General features: G+C 44.1%; 1 protein-coding gene across 1 annotated transcript; it reads right to left on the bottom strand.

Moving 5' to 3' along the window:
- Positions 1-1,305: 1,305 nt before the first annotated feature.
- On the bottom strand, positions 1,306-18,928 carry slc25a10b (solute carrier family 25 member 10b). The gene is made up of 11 exons (XM_080759818.1): positions 18,240-18,928; positions 13,442-13,561; positions 10,493-10,607; positions 10,337-10,385; positions 10,021-10,062; positions 9,793-9,836; positions 9,599-9,669; positions 8,655-8,747; positions 8,387-8,464; positions 8,209-8,265; positions 1,306-2,674 (listed from the first exon to the last, which is right to left on the bottom strand). Exons 1-11 carry the CDS (start codon positions 18,327-18,329, stop codon positions 2,573-2,575), a joined length of 861 nt encoding a protein of 286 aa, XP_080615944.1. The 5' UTR covers positions 18,330-18,928; the 3' UTR covers positions 1,306-2,572.
- Between the last annotated feature and the right edge of the window lie 1,648 nt (positions 18,929-20,576).

Below are 20,576 nucleotides of genomic sequence, written 5' to 3'. Positions count from 1 at the left end.
AACTCTTATGTCAGGAAGATCACACGCTGACCTTGTCATGCCATTCATTCTGTATAGGTATTTGGCGTTACCATGTTATGATGATGAGGCTGTCATATGCTGTAGGCAAGGTTTGATTCACACTTGCAGTACATTTCACTGCAATGCAACAAGGACCAGCATTCACACAGCAACACCTACTGTTGGTTTGTATGTTTGCGTGTCACTAACAAAATAATGGCTAATGGCTGTTTCACACATTTCACACAACAATGCCACACAACATGAAATCAAGTCTGACATGTTTCTTTTTTTTTCATTAGTAATTTATTTCCAAAATAATTAGTTAATGAAATAAAATTTAACAGCCTTTCAGTCTCTCCAGCTCGTCTGTTTTGTATTTCTTTGTTGCCATCACATTCACACTGGTTACACTCAACCATTCTTGACAAATGCTCATCATGTCCAGTATAGACATCTATTCTTTTGGCTTCTATAAACTCTTCACTGTATAGAGCTTCATTCGCACTGTACCATACTGCCCCCTGGGGGACACAAACAATAAGGCAAAATGACCAATGTCCAATCTTTCATTCTAAAAGGATAACTAATGACTAGTCTCAAAACATCGGTAGGATCCTCCCCATTGGAATCATGCATCTGTCTTGGTGTTGAGAAGCATGTGCGTAGCTTTGAATATGTACCTACTATATTGTGTACTGTATACTGTACACAGCATTATGTTCTAGTCTAGAGTGTCTGCATACTGGCATGAGTCCAGGGTTATAATAAAGTGTCTTGTAAAACAGCAGCATCCTGAGTGGAGTACAAGGAGATTTTGGCTGAAGGAGATTGATACAGATACAGATTGAGATGCTTCATAAAAGGCAACAGAGATCATATCCAATAAGAACATCAGGGCTTAAAATTGTCGTATATAGTTTCAAAATACACAAAAACTGGCTTAAACATACAAACATACTTGCTTACAGTAGGCAATAATTGTTTGTTGTTTTATGTAGAAATATATTCTAACAACTATTAAACAACAAAAAGTAAAAAATTTGAATATGTTTTGCATATTTTGAAACATATAAGACATTTATATCAGTACTCAGTAGGCTATGAGCAAAGCCATATTTCAGCATCCTTTTTTTAAAAGCTGCAATTGAGATAAGAGTACTGTACATATCACATCAATAAGGATGCCTGCAGCTGGGCTGGGTTCCAATCTGACGCGACGCTTTTTACTGCACTGTCATGTCATTCCTTCTTTCTCTCCCATCTTTCATGTCTCCATATCACTGTCACTATCAGAAATAAAGCAACTGAAAAATAATCTTTAACAATAAATCGCAATGTCGAAAGTGTTACAGAAACTTTCAGAAAGAAGTTATATCATGGAAGGTGAGTTAGTAGAGTTAGTAGTCTGTTTGCAATGCTAAAATAACAGCATAGTGGACACAAACAAGTGAAGAAATGGCAATATTGGGCCATGGGCCATGTTAATAATCAAGAACGAGTGTTATGTATCAACATACGTGTTAATCTAACAGTTCAGAGTAGTGCAGTGAGACGCATAGGGTCTATCCTAGTGTCTGAGATTTGTGCCGTTTTCAGCAGGCACAGTTGGCACTTAAATGTAGGGTTATAGGGCAAGTGGAAAAGGTTCATGGAGGCCTGGCTCTTGGCGCAAGTAAATCTGGAAGGAACAAAGCAATGTACTCTGAAATTAGTAAATCGGTAGTGGAACTAATAACTTACAATGAACTATACATCAGACTCATATTACTGTAGTTTGGATCCTACATTTCATGCTCAGTATGCAACTGTTAGGTACCCTTTGTTACTGTAGCTCTACACTAAAGCATGAACACTGTCCTGGCTTACTATAAGGGAGTGCGTAAACATGTCCCCAAGCACTCTCTCCAAGAACAACATCCTGTAGATTATCAACTTAATAACAGCTCAAATCTCATTTTGAATTAGCAGTAAGTATCAGAGAAACAGTAGTTGAATGAAATCAAAGAAATGCTGAGGATGATGCTCCTTAACTCTTAACACTTAATCTTAAGATTTAAAGGTACCATGAACATTACAGGTAACATAAAAAAATATATACAGATGTCCCTTCCTTGCATTTTAACATGGGCAGGTCATTCCAGTGAACATATCAATTTAAATAATCTCTATAAATCCACTCCTTGGTCTCTTGGTGATGATGATGGAACTAATACATGAGACTTTGGCCTTCATTTTAAGGGGGCTTTCTCTGGCAATTCCAGTTCTAAGGGTCACAAGCATTCTGGTGTTCACCCTTACCAGAGTATTGGGCCACTACTCGCCATGAGTATTTGGCTTCCAGTTTCCACACAAGAACTGACAAGATGCACAGGGAGAGAAAGAAAAATGGAAATCTATACAACCCCATGAAACTTAATTTCCATTCTTCTGCACTTCTTCGAATCCTTGTGATTGGCCAGAACAGAGCAAGGACTAGGGATTTGGAATGGGCAGTGACAGCCTTTGACACATTGGTTGACCTTGCAGGGGGTGCAGGGGCTTGGAAGGTCAGAGGTCATCCGCAGCATGCTCAGCAGATGATGATGATGCCAAAGTAGTTCTTGAGCTGCTCCAGGAACATGAAGGTGAGTACTGTGTGAGGAATCAACCGGATCCCAGCCGGGACAAGACCCTGCAGCAGCATTAGACAGATGATTAGACTTGGACTTTAAACACCTTTAACCAAGGATTCAAAGATTAAACAGGGCAGGGTCTTATCTTATTCTGTACTTATTTATCTGTAATTCCAGAGAAAAGCCTTTAGTGAAATCTAGGGCAAGAAAAGACCATTGTATAGAGCGTCGCAGTCCCGCCCCCTTTCAGGACGACGACAGGCCCAGGAAATAATTCCCCATGCATTTTTCCCATAGACATTTCAAAAAGTATTTATTTAAAGATCTGTAAGCCTCGAACAAAGCCAACTCGGATCGTGACAAATCACACACAATATTTTGGGCGGAACAAAAAGCTTTGTTTGAGGCTTACAGATCTTTTAATAAATACTTTTTAAAATGTCTATGGGAAAAATGCATGGGGAATTATTTCCTGGACCTGTCATCGTCATGAAAGGGTGTGACGCTCTATTGTCAGTGAATACTCAATACTCAAATAATGTGCTTTCGTATGATATGGAACGGAGGGTTACACTCTCTGTAACCCAGGTTCTCTGAGTGGAGAGACTGGCTCTCCACTACATATTTTCAATATGTACGGGAACTGACCCTACAGGGCAGTGTTCATGGATATCTCTTTAAGACACATCTTCTATGGTGGCACCGCCCAGATGCCAATCAGCGGGCTATTTAAGCCCCATCTGTGCAGTGCCACTTCGATTAATTCTTGATTGACACGCATTTCGGAGCGGCTCTTTTGTGGAGAGCCAGTCTCTCCACTCAGAGAACCTGGGTTACAGAGAGTGTAACCCTCCGTTCTCTATCGTGTTCGAGACTGGCTCTCCACTACATATTTTCAATATGTACGGGAACTCTCTAAGACACACCGCGAGGAAATAAGCAGACCAGCTGCCCCTGCGGCCGCCCGAGGCAGTTTAACCTGAATTCCGTCCGAGCCTATAAGTGGTGAGCGCCATGAGTCACAGGCGCTTGCCAAAACGCTCCAAAACTTCAGTATTCATACCAAGTAAGTAATACTCGTGGCCTAGGCGCAAGACGCCGCCTAGGCTCAGCTGGCCCAGCATGATGCTAGGCCAGTGACCACCGGGGTGAAGGGCTGCTCAAGCCAGCCCGTCAGATGCCCGGCCGACCTGACCGGTCAAGGTGCTGGTGACCCTACCGCTGAGTAGCACGCAGGAGCGACTCCCACAGGGGGAGCGGATGCCACCACGTTCCATCGGTAGGACAAGGTGAATGTAGACAGAGTCGCCCATGTCACTGCTGTGTAGATCTCTGTCAGAGATACACCATTCTACAGCAACCAGGGGGCTGTTGTCCCATGGGCAGAGTGTGCCCGCCTTCCAGGCGACCCTGGCACTCCTGCCTGCTTGTCCCTGTTGGATCACCCCTGTGATCCGGTGGGACAGTCCACCCTTCGACCATGGTCTACCCGAGCACTCTCTGATCAGGCCGTATGGTATAGAGTGCAGGGATTGGTGCCAGCACCACCTAACCATTGCCATGTAGGAAGCGGCAGCCTCCTTCATGCACTGATAGGGACATTCTTGTGGCTGACACTGCTAACAACAAAAATGCTGTCCTGCGAGAAGCCACCCAAGTGTCCACGCTTAATTGGCTCATGCCGCAAGGCAGACAGTACCACCTCCCGTGGGGGGGCTGCCGACCTAATGTGCGAGCACCCGGTACACCGTGGTCTCCCTCAGCCCTAAGGGGCGGAGGCACCAGCTGGCTCACTGCCAAGAGATGCCAGCCAGCAAACTAGTGCTGTGGGATCCAACAAACGGGCACCGGTCACGAGGACGTCCCACGCCAACATCCGTGGATGTACTCAAGAACGACGCAGGAGCGCAAAGTACCAACAAACTGGCCAGATGGAGATCCAGGATCACCGGAAACGACAATGGAGGGCTCGTCTGAGGACGACCTCGAGAGAGCTACAACCCATGACATGGTGGAACCTACTCAGGGGTCCACCTGAATTGACCGCCACTGTCTCGAGAGACAGCATGTGGGGGCTGGGTATCCTGAACTGTCAGGACTGAGGAGTGGGCTCGGTGTGCTGAGCACCTCTAGCCATACCCCGCCGGTTGGCCCTGGAATTGTTTGTTTACGCTCTCTGCCGTGTGGTCTGGCCGGACCGCGGCGGCAACGATCAGCGACCGTAGATGGCCTCAGAGTACGCCGACTAGGTCAGCTCCTCTGGGTTCTACCCCGCTACCCGCCGCAACGGTTTACAGCCGCGATGATCAACCAGGAGGTTCACCGACGAGGTCGGTTTCGCTCGGGGTCTCACAGCGCTTCTGCAGCCAGGGAACCCAGGCTCCACCAACGAGGTCGGCTTCGCACTTGGGACCCTTTGGCCGCACCGAGCGCCGTCTCAAGGTTTCCCCCGACGAGCAGGTTTCACCAGGGAGCGGACGCACGGACCGAACGCCGTCTCAAGGTTTCCCCCGACGAGCAGGTTTCACCAGGGAGCGGACGCACGGACAAGACTGAGGCTTCCTCCGCGAGGCAGATTCGGCACTCAGTCTTGTTGCTGTTGTTGTTGGCTAGCTGCGCCTAGATAGCCATGACTTCGTGACTTCTCTGGATGAGAAGAGCTTTCTCTGTGGTTTCAGACCGGTAACCGGATTCTACCCCGCAGAGTCACACCTAGGTGCATAAACGGCTCGCCGTGACACACTGTACACTGTATCGTGTGCTCTGCCCGACAGCCACAGCACGCTCTGCTGTGTCACTGAGCCCGGCTCCACCGTGAAACTACACCACGGACGCATGAGCTGACCTCGTCAGCAATACGCCCTATAGTGTGATAATGGCTGAGATTCAGGCATACTTCCTGGCAGACCCAGCATGTCATGTCTATGTTACCAAACGTCGGACAGACACAGCATGTCCTGTCTGTGACAGAACTACACCACTGTCGCGTGAGCTGACACCCCGCCAGAAATACGACAGTATAGTGCGCTATGATGACTGCCCAACATAAAGGGAAACCTTCGACTGACCCAGCACGTTCTGTTTGTGTCACTGAACCCAGATCCACAATACCGAACTACATCACCGGGGTGTAAGCTGGCGCAACACCCACAATACATGTATTCATGTACTCTTTGTATGTCTATTTCATATGGACCCCAGGGAGATTAGCTGTCGCTTTGGCATCAGCTAATGGGGATCCATTCAGTAAACCATACCCTGTACAGTGTGCTCTAATGGCCGTCTGACCCCAAGGAATTGTGTTAGTCTCACCTACAAACGAGACAACAGCTAACCCGAGAGGGCGAGTCAACGCTCGCTCCCTAAACTGCACACTGTAGTGCATTAATAGGCTGCTGACACTCGTAAGTAGTCTCGCCGAAAACTTTCACTAAATCCTTCTTTACAGACCTGTCCATACCAGGCAGGGCAGGAAAGAGGTGGAGCTATAGCCTGAGCTTAGCTCGCCCAGCTCTGCCAACCTGGGACAAGGTTCAAGGTAGTCTTTATTTGTCTCTCTTGAGAAAACATTGTCTTGGAGACAGAGTCACAGCTGTATACAAATAGCATATACCCGTTCACATAAAAATTACATTTTTATGGGTCTGTCAGTGGAAACGACTGGTCTTTTGCCAAAACAGGCATGGCCCCTCCAGCTTCAGCTGGAAGGAAGAGACCATTCATACAGGAGGTCCTCATACCAGGGCCCCCGCAGGGCACACACTGGTCATGGCCATCCTCTGTGGGCGTGTGAGCTCCACATGCAGCCTGAGAAACCCCTGCTATTTCCATCTCCTCTTGTCTCTATATAGATATATTCATATGTATACCTATATATTATTTATTATATGTGTACCTATATATACATATATGTATACATCTTGTATTGTACACCATATTTTAACTGTTCGGAATGTGCTCCACAGGGAGTGGGCCCATAGTAATTGCTTGAACGTGAGGGGTCATAATCTACCCTTTGCAGCTCACAATGCTGCATAAACGAATCAAGGCAACATGGTACCCTAAGACATCCCCATGACGCGGATTCTCAGTGTGCTCTCTCTTTGTTAGGACAGAGTCCCCAAATCAATGTCCACAGTTTGTTCTGTGTCACCAGCAGAGTTATGGACCTCTGGAAGAGGTTGTACATAAACTGCTCGGCCGCTCTGCTCTAGCACAAAACAATCTGACATTAAGCACACTGGAGGCTTCCAAACTTTTGTATATCATACCAGTAGGCCTACAAGTCCACATGCATAGTGTGTTGTTGTAGCCATTATCATACTTATAATAATAACAATAATAATGAATTGCATTTTTATAGCGCTTTTCCAAGTGCTCAAAGCGCTTTACAATGGTACATATATATATGCCTGTACTGTATTGTACAGACTGTACAATACATTGGTAGTGTATCAGCTTGCGTGATACACATACCTGTATGCTTGTATTGATACACACAGGTATATAATATATAAGCATATAAGTATATATTAACCAGAACCAATTCTGACAGAGTAAGCGATTTAATTGCAGCGCCTAACACGGTGGGTCATCTGGAGTTTTTGTCTCCTGATCTTTGAGCCACACCGCCCTCTTGTGAACCGTGAGGCACAGTGCAGTCTGGGCAGCCGTCCCTGACGAGCATACCTCCTACACTATGACGCTCACGTCAACCTGTCAATGAGGAAGTTGGAACACGCTGGAATTGTTTGTTTACACTCTCTGCCGTGTGGTCTGGCCCGGACCGCGGCGGCAACGATCAGGGAACGTAGATGGCCTCAGAGTACGCCGACTGGGTCAGCTCCTCTAGGTTCTACCCCGCCACTCGCCGCCGCGGTGTACAGCTGCGATGATAGACCCGGAGGTCTCACCGCTTCTGCAGCCAGGGAACCAGGGCTCCGCCAACGTGGTCGGCTTCGCACTTGGCTTTGGCCACACCGAACGCCGTCTCCTAGTTTCCCCCAACGTGGTCGGGTTTCACTAGGGAACGGACGCACGGACCGAACGCCGTCTCAAGGTTTCCCCCAACGTGGTCGGGTTTCACCAGGGAACGGACGCACGGACAAGCTGAGGCTTCCTCCACTGTCTAGCGGATTAGGCCTGCAGCTTGTTGCTGTTGTTGTTTTTTTGTGGAGCTACGCGGCGCCCCGAGAGGAGTCGTCGAGACGACCAGCTCTCTTCTTACCTAGGTAAGTGGACTGTGTGCCACGCAGCTTCATGTTCTAAATATATATATTTATATATATATATGTTGTTTAATAGTGTCAAAACTGCTGAGATACACGAAACGTCTGCTCTCGTGGAAATCAAAAAATCGAAGTGGCACTGCACAGATGGGGCTTAAATAGCCCGCTGATTGGCATCTGGGCGGTGCCACCATAGAAGATGTGTCTTAAAGAGATATCCATGAACACTGCCCTGTAGGGTCAGTTCCCGTACATATTGAAAATATGTAGTGGAGAGCCAGTCTCGAACACGATAGAGAACATATCATCCAAAGACATAAACTATACACCCAATAGACAGAGATGTGCATGTGATGGGCTCAAACCTTGTAGAACGCCATGGGACCCAGTTTAGCAGTGTCTCGCACGCAATGCATCACCCCCTGGTAGACACAAACACACATACACACATTTAAAACTGACATTAGAATAGACGAGAGGTTGGAGGAGAGATGCAGAGAGATAGTACAGTAAATGAGGAGTAATATGGAATGAGGCTCTCACCGAGTACTCTCCTTTAGAGTTCATGAGCCTCGTCTTCATCACATCCAGAGGTTGACACAGGATTGTAGCACAGCCTCCCTGCAAATCAAACGTTTATAAGTGGCCATGTGTATATCAAAGGTGTGAAAGTAAACCAGAGAGAGAGAGAGAGAGAGAGAGAGACAGAGAGAGAGAAAAAGAGAGATCATGGAACTGTAAACATGAAATACCTTATAACATTATAAATCCAATATTGGTACAATGGTAATGGTGGCGGACTGATACTCACAGCAATGAAGCTAGAGAGGAAATGTGTGAGCATGTTGTCTCCCATCAGGCCTGTTCCCACCACCAGCTGCTTGGCCTGGTCATAACATGCCAGCTAGATGGAACAGGATTAACATTAATGTTAAAAGAGCATTAACTATTATGTAATGATTATGTTCTGACTGTATTTAAGCAGGACAAGGGACACAGGACATAGATTCAGGCTATAGTAAATACTACAGTTTTTATATAGTTCATAGTTAATTTTTTTGTGGCGCAACCACTACCTTATGGAGCTACTGTGTGTGTGTGTGGCTGGCTGGGTGTCTGGGTATGAGCACGAAAAACAGCATGGTTGTTTTTCACCACCTGTGCCCAACCTAACGCACACACAAACACACACGCATGTATTAACGTTATACCGGTATATAATAAAGTTAGTTCAACCTATGACAACCTATTGTCCTGATTGGCTGCCTCGTCTCTAGGCAACCACACACTTTTTGCCTCTAGCCGACCTCTCAGCCATGGGATAAAAGGCAGCAGCTGGTAATTAACACCACAAACGCCGGGGGTGTTTAGGACCATTAAATCAGAGCGTCCAGTGATTTGCAGCAACGGAGCACATTTAGCGACGCACCAGGCGCAAGTAGCTAGATGTAGCCAAAACCGTCCTTTCATTAATCTCCGTCCTGAGCGCTGGGCGCTACTATTTGATAGGACGGAGAACTCAGTTTATGCCGCTCAGTGTGTTAATTGATGTCATCACTTCTTGTTTATTAACTTTTGTGACAAGACCATATAGCAGCGTGAGAAATGTCATTTTGAGCAATAATAGTTTATTTTAACATCTGTATTGTGCAGCCTGTAAAGGGACTTTGAGCTGCAGACTACATACTGTAGCTCACCTGTCCCACGGTGACCAGTGCTCTACATACTGTACATACTGTACATACTGTAGCTCACCTGTCCCACGGTGACCAGTGCTCCTCTGCTGGATGCCATGGTAGCTCCGGAGAACAGTTTTCTCACACCCTCTACAGGACAAGGAAAGGTCAGGCTTTTATCAGGTGGTCGGAAGATTAAAAAGATTAATTTATTCAAGGGTAAATAGCATAGAATTAAGTAGATTTCCATTCTGGTGGGTTGTACAATCCTACCTTCCCTGAAGACTCTGACCATTCCATCGAAAGCGTGTTTGTAACTGAGAGAGACAAACAAAAACACAGGTCATACAATACTCACAAGAAATGTCCAGCAGCAGCGATCGTCAGAGTTGTATATGCGTATAATTTGTTGACTATATCTTTCTAGTTTTTAACTAGTGGGACCTTTTGTTCATAAAGCATTGACAACAATCCTGTTGTTAAGTACAAAACTGGACTCACTTTCTCCTCAGCTCTGGTGGTAGCTTAACATCATTCTGCATCCTTCAAAGAAACAGGAATTAGTTTTGCTGTTCTGACACCAACTAGTAAAATGGATTAAAAAATGAGGTCATCAAGTGTGACAATGTCGAGATAGTAGCATTAATAACACCACAAAAGATTATGGGCATTTGTAGGCTTTGTAGCGCGTGATTGCGGATTGGTGACATGCTATTTGTATTTTACACAGCAGACACTGTAGGTGTCCAAGAAAAATGTCCTTGAAATTAATTTCATAATAATGGAAGGAAATGTGTATGAATATTGGCATTCTTACCGGACATTCACCATGTCTGCTGGTGTACCGATGAAACCACCAGTGAAACCTGTAGGCAGAAACAGTCTAGAGATGTCAGAGAGAAAGACAGTATGTGTGTATGTGTGTATGTATGTGTGTGCGTGCATGCGTGCGTGCGTGCGTGCACGCTCTTACCGCCAAAAGCTCCCAGCATGACCTTCTGGTAGAAAGGCATGGGGCCTGTGTTAGTGCTGCCCAGCATGTCTCTCACTGTCTCATAAATAGCAAACCTAGTCAAGGAATAGGACAGCTATGGACAAAGAGCAGAGCAGAGAGATACATTAAGATTAAGAAGCAAAAAACACATACAATGAGAGGAAATGAGTATCAAAAACATAAATGGAGGAAATACAAGGAAATCAAGACAAATGGGGTTAAATAGAATTAGCAGTCTGAATTATAGTCACTCCTCACAGACTACACTTCATCCCACCACCAGGGGGAGCCTCTGCTATACTAAATCCAAGACGTGGAGCTTAAAACCAGGCCAAAGGCAAAACACATTTTACTCCATTGGACAGATTTTGTCCAAACATCACGCAAATCCATATACATTATCTCAGTCATGAGATCTGTCAGATTTTTCATATGCCATACTGAATATCCTGTGAGAATTAGGCTATAATCAATTGCTGTGCCTGCCTGTATCCTAAACATTAACCCATTATACCAGGAAAGCATCAGTGTCAATTTAGATTGTATACAGTGGCCATTTAAAAATAGGAGATATACGTACAAGCTCACAACGTGTTGTGCCATGCTGCTATTTTTTATTTTTTATCAGCCTCAGGGTTAAGCCAGTGACAGTGCCTCAGCCGTTCTACCACCCACCAATCACATTTATTCTCTCATATTCTCTCATGGGGAGACAGCCACAGGCAGCAGGGTCCCGCACCCACCTTCCTAGTTTTCACTACTTTATACTGTAGGGAGGGGGTGGGGTGGGGTGTGCAGACATGTGTGCGTGTGTGCAGGGCTGAAACAGTCCCACTGCAGAACATGCTAAAGTATTTTATATTCTAAATCCATTTGACCTTTATTCAACCAGATGCTTCCGCTGCAGAGGTTACATTTGTCTTAAGTGTTGAAAAGGGCATTGTCCTATAACAGACACACAGGATCAGAGGCCAAGTAAATATAACTGTCTTCAATGGTCTTTCATAAACCACTTGAACTTTGCAAAAGTCCTAGATACCCTAGTCCTAGATACTCACGTGTGCACGCACGCACACACACACGCACACACACACACACACACACACACACACACACACACACACACACACACACACACACACACACACACACACACACACACACACAGATTAGATTTGCGTTCACTTAGCTGCTGCAACCCTTTTAACGTCCATTAGAACTGCCTGTCCTTATTTGACTTGTAACAATATTAGATATTATACAGATGCTATCAACACAATTGGGTGTAACTTATTACTTGGGCGATAGTACCTAGGCATTGGTTCCCAAACTGTGGTGCGTGCACCCCTTGTGGTGCGCGAGCGCCTTCTAGGGGGTGCACGACATGAAAAGGCTAATAATGGTGGTGCTATAGTTTTATTTTAAATATAACAGATTATGTCAATATATGGCAAGTATATGCTGAATATAGCCTGGTGCATGGCCAAATAGGTCTGGGAACCGCTGTACTAGGATATTGGTATATTTGGTTTTGGCCTTGACCTGACAGGGAATTGCTTTGTTACACTTTACAAAGACACAGTTAGGAAATAGAAAGACGCAATATAAGATGTCACAACTCACAAGAGAATATAACATTAACCTTAGAATTCACTAATAACAATATAAGTGAGACAAATATTTTTTGTTATGGTGCAGTACATGTAAATATAACACAAGATAATTACATTTACATGCTGAGCTTTGAATCTTGTTCATTACTTTAGTGTTAAACCAAAATATAGTGTTCTTTACTTTATCTCAAATATGTCATCATCAGAACATACTGTACCATGTCATGTAGTGTTTAGCTGGGTTAAGTGTACAGTCAATTCAGTTCAGCTGTGATAAGGCTGTATAATCAATTCAGACTAAAGAAGGGGTCAGGGAGCAAGAAGAGTTTGTACAGTATGTATGTATGTATGTATGTATGTATGTATGTACCGGTATGTACAAACAACGTGTACTATGGGATGTGTGGTACTCTTGCGTACAGGGAAGCAACTGCAAGTCTATTGGTGTACTAGCACAGGGGTTCTCAACCTGGGGGTCACGACCCCTCTGGGGGGCTGGAAATGGGAATTGAGTTTACATCCTTAATGATTATATCTGGTTTCAGTATATGATGTATTTTCTCTATTATTAAGGTTATTGTAAGGTTATTAAAAATGTAAACCTGTTTTTTACGCACGTCCCTTGTTGTCTATGTCATGTCTGTAAGATCATTGTTGAAAATGTCCTTTTGTATACAGGGCGCTATTGAGAAAGACCCCCTGGTCTCAAGGGATTACCCTGAAATAAAGGTTTCAATCAGTGATGTCAGTCGACTCTACAACATATCTGTGACGTGATTTGCATCACAAAATTTGGCAAGGTTTCAGCAGGACCACAGCCACTTTGATTAACAATTAACAAAAGTTGTAAGCTGTAAAAAGAGGCAGCATTTCAGCCTTCTTGTTTAATGTGTCATTTTGTGTGTGTGTTTTATTACATTAAACAAATCAATATTAGAATTTTTTGTGCCTTAATCTGTCATGCAAAAATGATAAACGTGGGAATTGGAAAGACATAACATGTATAGTACGAGGCAAGCTTTTCATCCATGACTGCAGGTGTGAATATAACCATAGAGAAATAGTAGCTGAATCAACTAACCACAGAGAGCTATCAGTGGACTCATGTTGACAGTGGGAACAAAAGATCTACAAACATGCCAAACCAAACACGAGCTAGAGGGAGATGATAAGCAGTTTTATGTAATGCTGACTGGAACAGAATTCTTCTGGAATATTTAGACCTAGAGCACACTGAACGGTGCATTAAGGCATAGTGCACAAATACATATACACGTCATCCACACTAGCACACAGAACATGCTCATAAACTCACCTGTCTACAAAGAGAGGCAGAGAGGCCATTATATAGAGCCAGCAGTCCATCATTCTTCACCACATGGACAGCCATCCCCATCATCCTCATCTTCACCTCCTGCTGTGTCTGCAGGTGCACCTGATGACAAGCAGAAGCCTACATTAGAGCTGTTGAACATGCTGAAAGAGAATGTTAATTGGTCTACTATCTATCAATCTGGGAACCCATTGGCAAAACAAAGGAAAAACAGCACCCCAACAGTCCGTCTCCAGAGACTAATTGACTTGTCTAATGTCTATAGACCATAGAAGTGTACACACAATGGAATGAAGACAAACAAGTGATGTTCTGAAGATTGTGTGTATGTATTTTTGTACAGATAATTCAGACTATTAAATCAATCTGATTCATGTCCTAATCAGGGGATTAAATAGGAGTATCCCGTGTGAGCGTCACAACTTTGGGCAGAGGAGTTAAGCCCATCACACACCGTCTGCGACGCGTTGCCGCGCGGCGCCGCCTGGAAAATAGAACTGGTTCTATCGGCGCGCCAGGCGACACGGCGGACGGAGCCGGTGTGCGATAGGTTCATTGAAAATAATGGAGGCGGCTGTGTCCGCCGCGCGGCGGACGCAGCCGGTGTGTGGTGGGCTTTATATTGCACTTTTGAGCTTCCCGCGATACAGTCTTAATTATTGTATTAACATACTCTACCATAGAGTTTTGTTAAAATAATGTTTTATTATGCACACACAAAGTTATGGGATGCAGCTTTTCTAATGTGTTTATCTGCATACAACTTTTGAGGACAGACTTAGAAAAAACATGCGACCAGTGCACGGCTGACCAGTTTGTTTGAATGAGTGAGGTTCACAATACACTAGGTTCAACTCTACAGTGGAGTGCAGATTCATACAAATAATATAAAAAAATATATATCTGAGTGTTTATTTTAACTCTGGGGGCGTAAAAATAAACCTGGCCATTCTGATCTGTTTCTACACTCTCAGCATTAAATTGACTCTCAGGACTTTACTGCGCACATTAAAAAAAACTTTAGGAGGGAATGCAGCTTCAGCTTGCAGCCAGTTTGCTAAAGTTGGCTCTGAATGATAGGCATTAACTGTGCTACACAGGTGGTGCCAAGGTCACTCAATAAATCTCTAAAATGGTAGATTGAGGAGCGCACACCGTTTTAAAGTCACACAAACAAGCAGAGCTCAGCTAACAAACAATTCTCCTCTGTATGTTTGTGAATTGCCCTTGTCAGTGAAGGTCTTATCTATAAACCTGGGCTTCATTCCAACTGTGGCCTCTGCCTGCATTCAACCAATCAGCACTGAGAATGCCTGAGGTTGAAGGCCACAGAGCCTTTCAAAACATTGTGTAGCCAGACAACTACTCTACAATCTTCAAATGCTATTTGTTCATAATTGTATTTATTAATTCCTATTTCTGCTCAGCAGCAATACGCTATACTGTAGTGTATATACTTTGATTATTTTTAGGATAAATTAGCGCGACTGTCGGAAACGGAAGCGAGGAGGAGGCTTCACATGCGCTTTCTCACTTGATCATGATCAGAGCTTCCATGCTTCAGACTGTATGACGGGAGCATTTAAATTTGGTGGGAGGCAAGTTACAGGCAACAGTCTTAGCACCCCGAGTAAAAGCAGCCATGTCTTTCCGGCACCCCAGAGCTTCTATTTTGAAGGAATCCTGGCACTGATTGTGTTAATGGATGTTAGATTTGGTATGATTCCATCAATCACTACTTTATCTACCAGTCTTGATTAAATCATGATCAAATTCCCTCCATTGTTCAACCAGTAGAATTTTGCCAGTCAGCACCATAGAAAAAAAGATGCCTCATTGGCCGCTGCAGTTCGTTGGAGCAATGTGTGTGCAAAAGGGGCAAAGGGACAAAGCTTGGCAAGCTTCCGCTCATGCCTCCTGCTATGCTTCGCAAGGAATCTCAGGAAGATTTTGCCCCCTCAGAGCCGGAAGAGGCGCCCCCCCAGAGCCGGAAGAGGCGTCGCCGTCTATCTTTACATGTCTATGGTCAGCACTGTGCCGAGTCAAATGCCACGTTCTGATCATGAGATCAGAGAAGAGGACAATGCAACAGTGCTGCTTCATGGTGTTAACTGTTGATACACTTCCATGTTACATCTATAGCAGAGTGATACATTTAGAGTCTAGTTATTCAAAGCCAAATCCCTGAAGAACAGTAAAACACTGGTAAATCACATGTTCTCTACTTTAAATTACACTGCACTGCAATTAGGCTAAACTAGATTTAGATTTAGGAAAAAAATCGCAAATCCACTTTGTTCAGATGCAGACATTTGAATAAAAACTGATGTTGCTCAGCAACAGCTGTGTGCAGGATTTTTGTTCATGATATACAGTATATATACATTTATTTTTTCATGATTGTGTGTGTGTGTGTGTGTGTGTGTGTGTGTGTGTGTGTGTGTGTGTGTGTGTGTGTGTGTGTGTGTGTGTGTGTGTGTGTGTGTGTGTGTGTGTGTGTGGACAGACACAGAGATACGGTAGAACTGGAACCACGTATCCCGACCACACAGTACAAAACTCCAAACTCTTTCAATCATTCTCCCTCTCTTGAATCGTGTACACTGTGGAAAAATGTGCTGCCAAAAACTCACTCAACTGTGTGTGTTCATAGAGCGAGAGAGATATTTTGCTGCTCCGGTAGCAGCGAGTCCTACCAGACCATAACCACCATCTACATTTATCAGCCACAGTCAATAAGTTGAGACAAGCTCACAGGCCTAATACTTGTTTCATTATGTAGAACATAATGAAACATTTCCTAATGAAGGCTTAACGGCCAAAACATTGTTGTCATGTCTTAATCTGCTGCGTCCTAAATAAAATATTCAGCGTGTGCGGCCACTTTCTTGTTTTGGCAAGATTCCCTCTTCAGAGGTGGGAAACTTGGGAAAGACAACAAAGTTGTTGTATTTCTAAACATCTAAATTAACTTTAATGGAGTGGAAGTGGACTAATGGCACAGTATTTAGACAAGGGGTGCCCAAAAGGTAGATCGCAATCTACCAGTAGATCACAAAGGCTGTGCAGGTAGATCACATGCCACTAAAACATGATGATATATCTTTTTTTTTTTTAAGGAAATTGGGATCTGCCACCTGAATTAAGGTAACTTGATTGATTTACATCAAAAAGGGCCTATTAACCTACAATGGAATACTTTGTATTCAAGAATGCTTAGTAGAAACATCAGTAGCATTACAAAGTTATATACAAAAAACAAAACAAAAAACATACCAATTTCCCCCTCTATTTCCCATCCCAAGTCTGTTCATCTTAGAATGCCAATGCAATACACAGGCACAGTTTTAAACTATTTTCAGCAATGGGATAATATTTTTTTGGTGGGTAGATCTTGTTGAGCTAGTCATTTTCAAAGTAGCTCTCAAGTCAAAAAGTGTGGGCACCCCTAATCTAGACCATTTTCCACCACATGACCATACTATATGCCCACGAAATGGCCATTTGTTGGTCTCTCACGCAGCATCCTCAAGTTTAGTCAGTGTAAGTGTACGACATGCAAGCACTTAACCACTTAAACACTCTATACTAATTAGTAAATTGATTGGGTCATCTATGGACTTCGTTGAATTTCCCTTTAACTCTACTCCTAACATCTTCCTAGAAAATAGCTAATCTATTTCTATTTTCAACAAATGTTCCCCCAGAATATGAATGCTAGTGTTCCAAGTAATTACACAATAATACTAAACTAATAAGATTATTACCCTACTGCACTGCAGGCTATGATGTACTGCACATGTAATAACAGTGACATTTTTCCCAAGTAAGCCTATACTGCCTTAAGCTGTTGTTTAAGGCTAAAAGTTTAACCCGTTAAATGTGTCCTCTGTTGACTGCAGTCAGCGGTGAACCAAAACAGAGACTGCATGCTGTCATGACATGTGTTGTTGTGTGACCTTGGGGCTTGGAAGGGAGAGTGATTGTGTTGAATGTGTCTTCATATTAACGGTAACCTAAAATAAATCCATCTTCAAAATCTAAAATTTCACCAGCATGAAAATGTGACACTGTCACTCACAGACCCTAAAAGGCTGTGGGTCATGTGTCATGCCACTATAGCAGAGGAGTCAATACAAAGAAAATGATAACAATAACAAAAACTATAAGAAGGTGGGTATCACACTGACTGAGACATCACTTTAATAAGGAAAGAGAGACTAATTCAACACACAATGTTGCAGGTGTTTAAAAGAAATTCGCGTTTGCGACTTGCGTTAACTGTATTCTCTACATTGTGTAGACTAGAAGGCAGTGGTTCACAAAGTGGGGTAAAGGGACGGTGGACCCCCAGGGGTCCTTGAAGGGTTTCCAGTGGGTTCCCACTCCCAGACAAATGTGTTAATATAGAGCATCACAATCAATTTAACAACTTTAACCTCAATATACCCTACATTGGCCATTTTCAAAGAATCATGAAAGGAAATAATAGTGTTTTTTTTTTTATGTTGTATGGGGGTCACTGGCATAACATACTTTTCAGATGGGGGTCCGTAGCCACTAGTAGCCGGACACATGATTAATGTGGGGGTCATTCATTGACATGAAAAAATATTTGAGAACCACTGCAGTAGTAGGACAGATGTTCTTAACACTCTTCAAGAAACAGCTGGAAGCCTTGTCCGCACATACTGAGTCCGCAGACTCCGAGTCCGCACACAGGTCTCAAAGTAATGCATATAGTGTACCGTTACTGCCTCCATAATAACCGAGAAGTTACCTTGATGAGATCCAGAGGATGCGTGCAGCATGCGGCCCCGCAGGAGGCGAGCCCCCCGAAATACCAGCGCGACATCCGTTTTTCCGTCATGTTTTCACTTTCCACACAGACAGACAGACAGGCTACCGGAACCGCGCTACTGGACCGTACCAACCAACGCAGTGACTTCCTCCTAGATCTAATGTATCAGTGCCTGCAGTGCTGGCTGCTGTTCTGCTCTGCTGTCCTGGCTGCGTTCCACACTTAGCACGGGTGTAGCTTCGTGGTTCCAAATGATACACTCGGAGTCTCGGACTCGTTAATCTTCAAACATACCGGGCGGTCGAATGCGTCACGGTGAAAGGGGACTTTGGGTTCCCACCAGCTCCACGCGCAGTCGCGCGCACGCACGCCACATCATGTCCCAGCACATCACAGACGGTGGATGCGTGGAAGCTTCTGCGTGCATGCATGCAGGGTCAGCGCGTGATAGGAAGGACTCACAGGAGCAGATCATTCAGGGGGGGGGGGTTGTATCTGTCTGCGAGAGCTTGCACGCGCAGCCAATTGCCACTGCGGACAGAGGAGCTGCCTTCCCGTGCTGGTCGATCCAAAGTTCGCCGACGTGCACGTGAAAGAAGTGTGTGTTATTATCAACGAGGTCTGCTTCAAACACCCCGGCTACTAGCTAGTCTTCTTCTACGATGTTCACCCGCACCAGTGTAGCCTGCCCAGTGCCTACACAACAACCTCACAATACACTCCACATTTATCATTCATTGTCAACCGCCCTGCTGTTTTTAAAGTGACACGCACCCTCGTCCGGCTGCATAGACATGCAGGAACACCCTGTCTCTTTAAGGAGAAACGTTACAACATTCTCGAGAGACACGTTCTGAGTTCTGAGCTAAAGTCAACCACATCATTCTCTCTCTCTCTCTCTCTCTCTCTCTCTCTCTCTCTCTCTCTCTCTCTCTCTCTCTCTCTCTCTCAATTTCAAATGAGCTTTATTAGCACGAGAAAACATGCGTTTACATTGCCAAAGCAAAAGTGGAACAAAACAATCAAGATAAAACAATGTATATGAAAGAAATCACACCCGTGAGGACACATCGAGGACAAAACAAACATGGACAAAACAAACAGCTTGGTATAGACTGTCTCTCTTGGTATGTGGACTTGTGGACTTGTGCCAAATAAATGTAGAACTAGGAGCGATAGAATGTCTGCAGGCATTTTACTGCAGGGGAAGGCCTTCATGTTCTGGCAGGTGTTAAAACGACTCACTGCCTACTGTAGCTAGTTACAATCTAAATCTATAATAATTGTCAAGTTAAGTCACCCTTTATTTATATAGCACAATTAAAAACAACCGGAGTTGACCCAATGTGCTTGTACTACATACAATGACTCAACAATCCAGGGCAAAGGGCAAAGTTGCAAAAGGAAGCTAGTTTCATTCAACAAACACATGTACATTGTAATTTGTACACAAGACTTGTGTGTGTGTAATGTGTATGCAAAAAGATATCCTCACTCTATCTCATTGTCTCACTTTATCTCTCGTTCACCCTATCACCCTCCCTGTGTGTGTGTGTGTGTGTGTGTGTGTGTGTGCGTGCATGTGTGTGTGTGAGAGAGAGAGAGAGAGTATTGTGTGTTCTTCATTAGCAGACTTAATAAAACAGCTGGATGTGTATGTAGAGAGGGACAGACAATGGAATATAAGGCCAAGTTCCCATTGGATACTGAGCTTTTGAAACTACTGGATTTTTGAGAAAGTTCTGTAGAAATTTAACAGCACAATGACTGAACTACAGCTATCAGTGGAGTTTCACCCCAGGGTCTATCACCTATCTAGCTAGCTCTCTAATCTGCCACCTCACTGAAACAAGGCCATATGGGCTGAGCTCAGTATACCATTGCTACACACATGAAGAAATGCAATGTCCTGTTGTTTGCCTTTAAGAATTAAGTGTCCATTTTATGGTCATCCAACTGCTTAGGCCAGCAGTTCCCAACCTATTCTGGATCATAGGGGCCCACTTGAAAATCTCAAAAGCCATGTTAAGTGGTCAGATAGGGGGGCCTCAGAGCCTTTTCAGAGCATTTTTATTTTAATGATCCGTCTTGGCTCAATGGAACGAACATAGATATGTATCACACTGAAAACTCATTTTTCAAGCTTTTAAAGAAAAATAATACTAGTTTTTGCATGTTAATATTGTATTTGGAGGCTCACTTGCAATATCCTGATGGCCCACCATTGCTGGCTTAACTACCGGTATCTCCAATATGCACGCACAAAGTCTTTAGATTTGTGTACAAATAATGTTCCAGATCCCTGTGAGCAAGGCA

The sequence above is a fragment of the Protomyctophum bolini genome (assembly GCF_963924005.1).
Source record: "Protomyctophum bolini genome assembly, chromosome: 3".
Classification (NCBI taxonomy): Eukaryota; Metazoa; Chordata; class Actinopteri; order Myctophiformes; family Myctophidae; genus Protomyctophum; species Protomyctophum bolini.
This window is presented reverse-complemented; position numbering and strand designations above follow the sequence as displayed.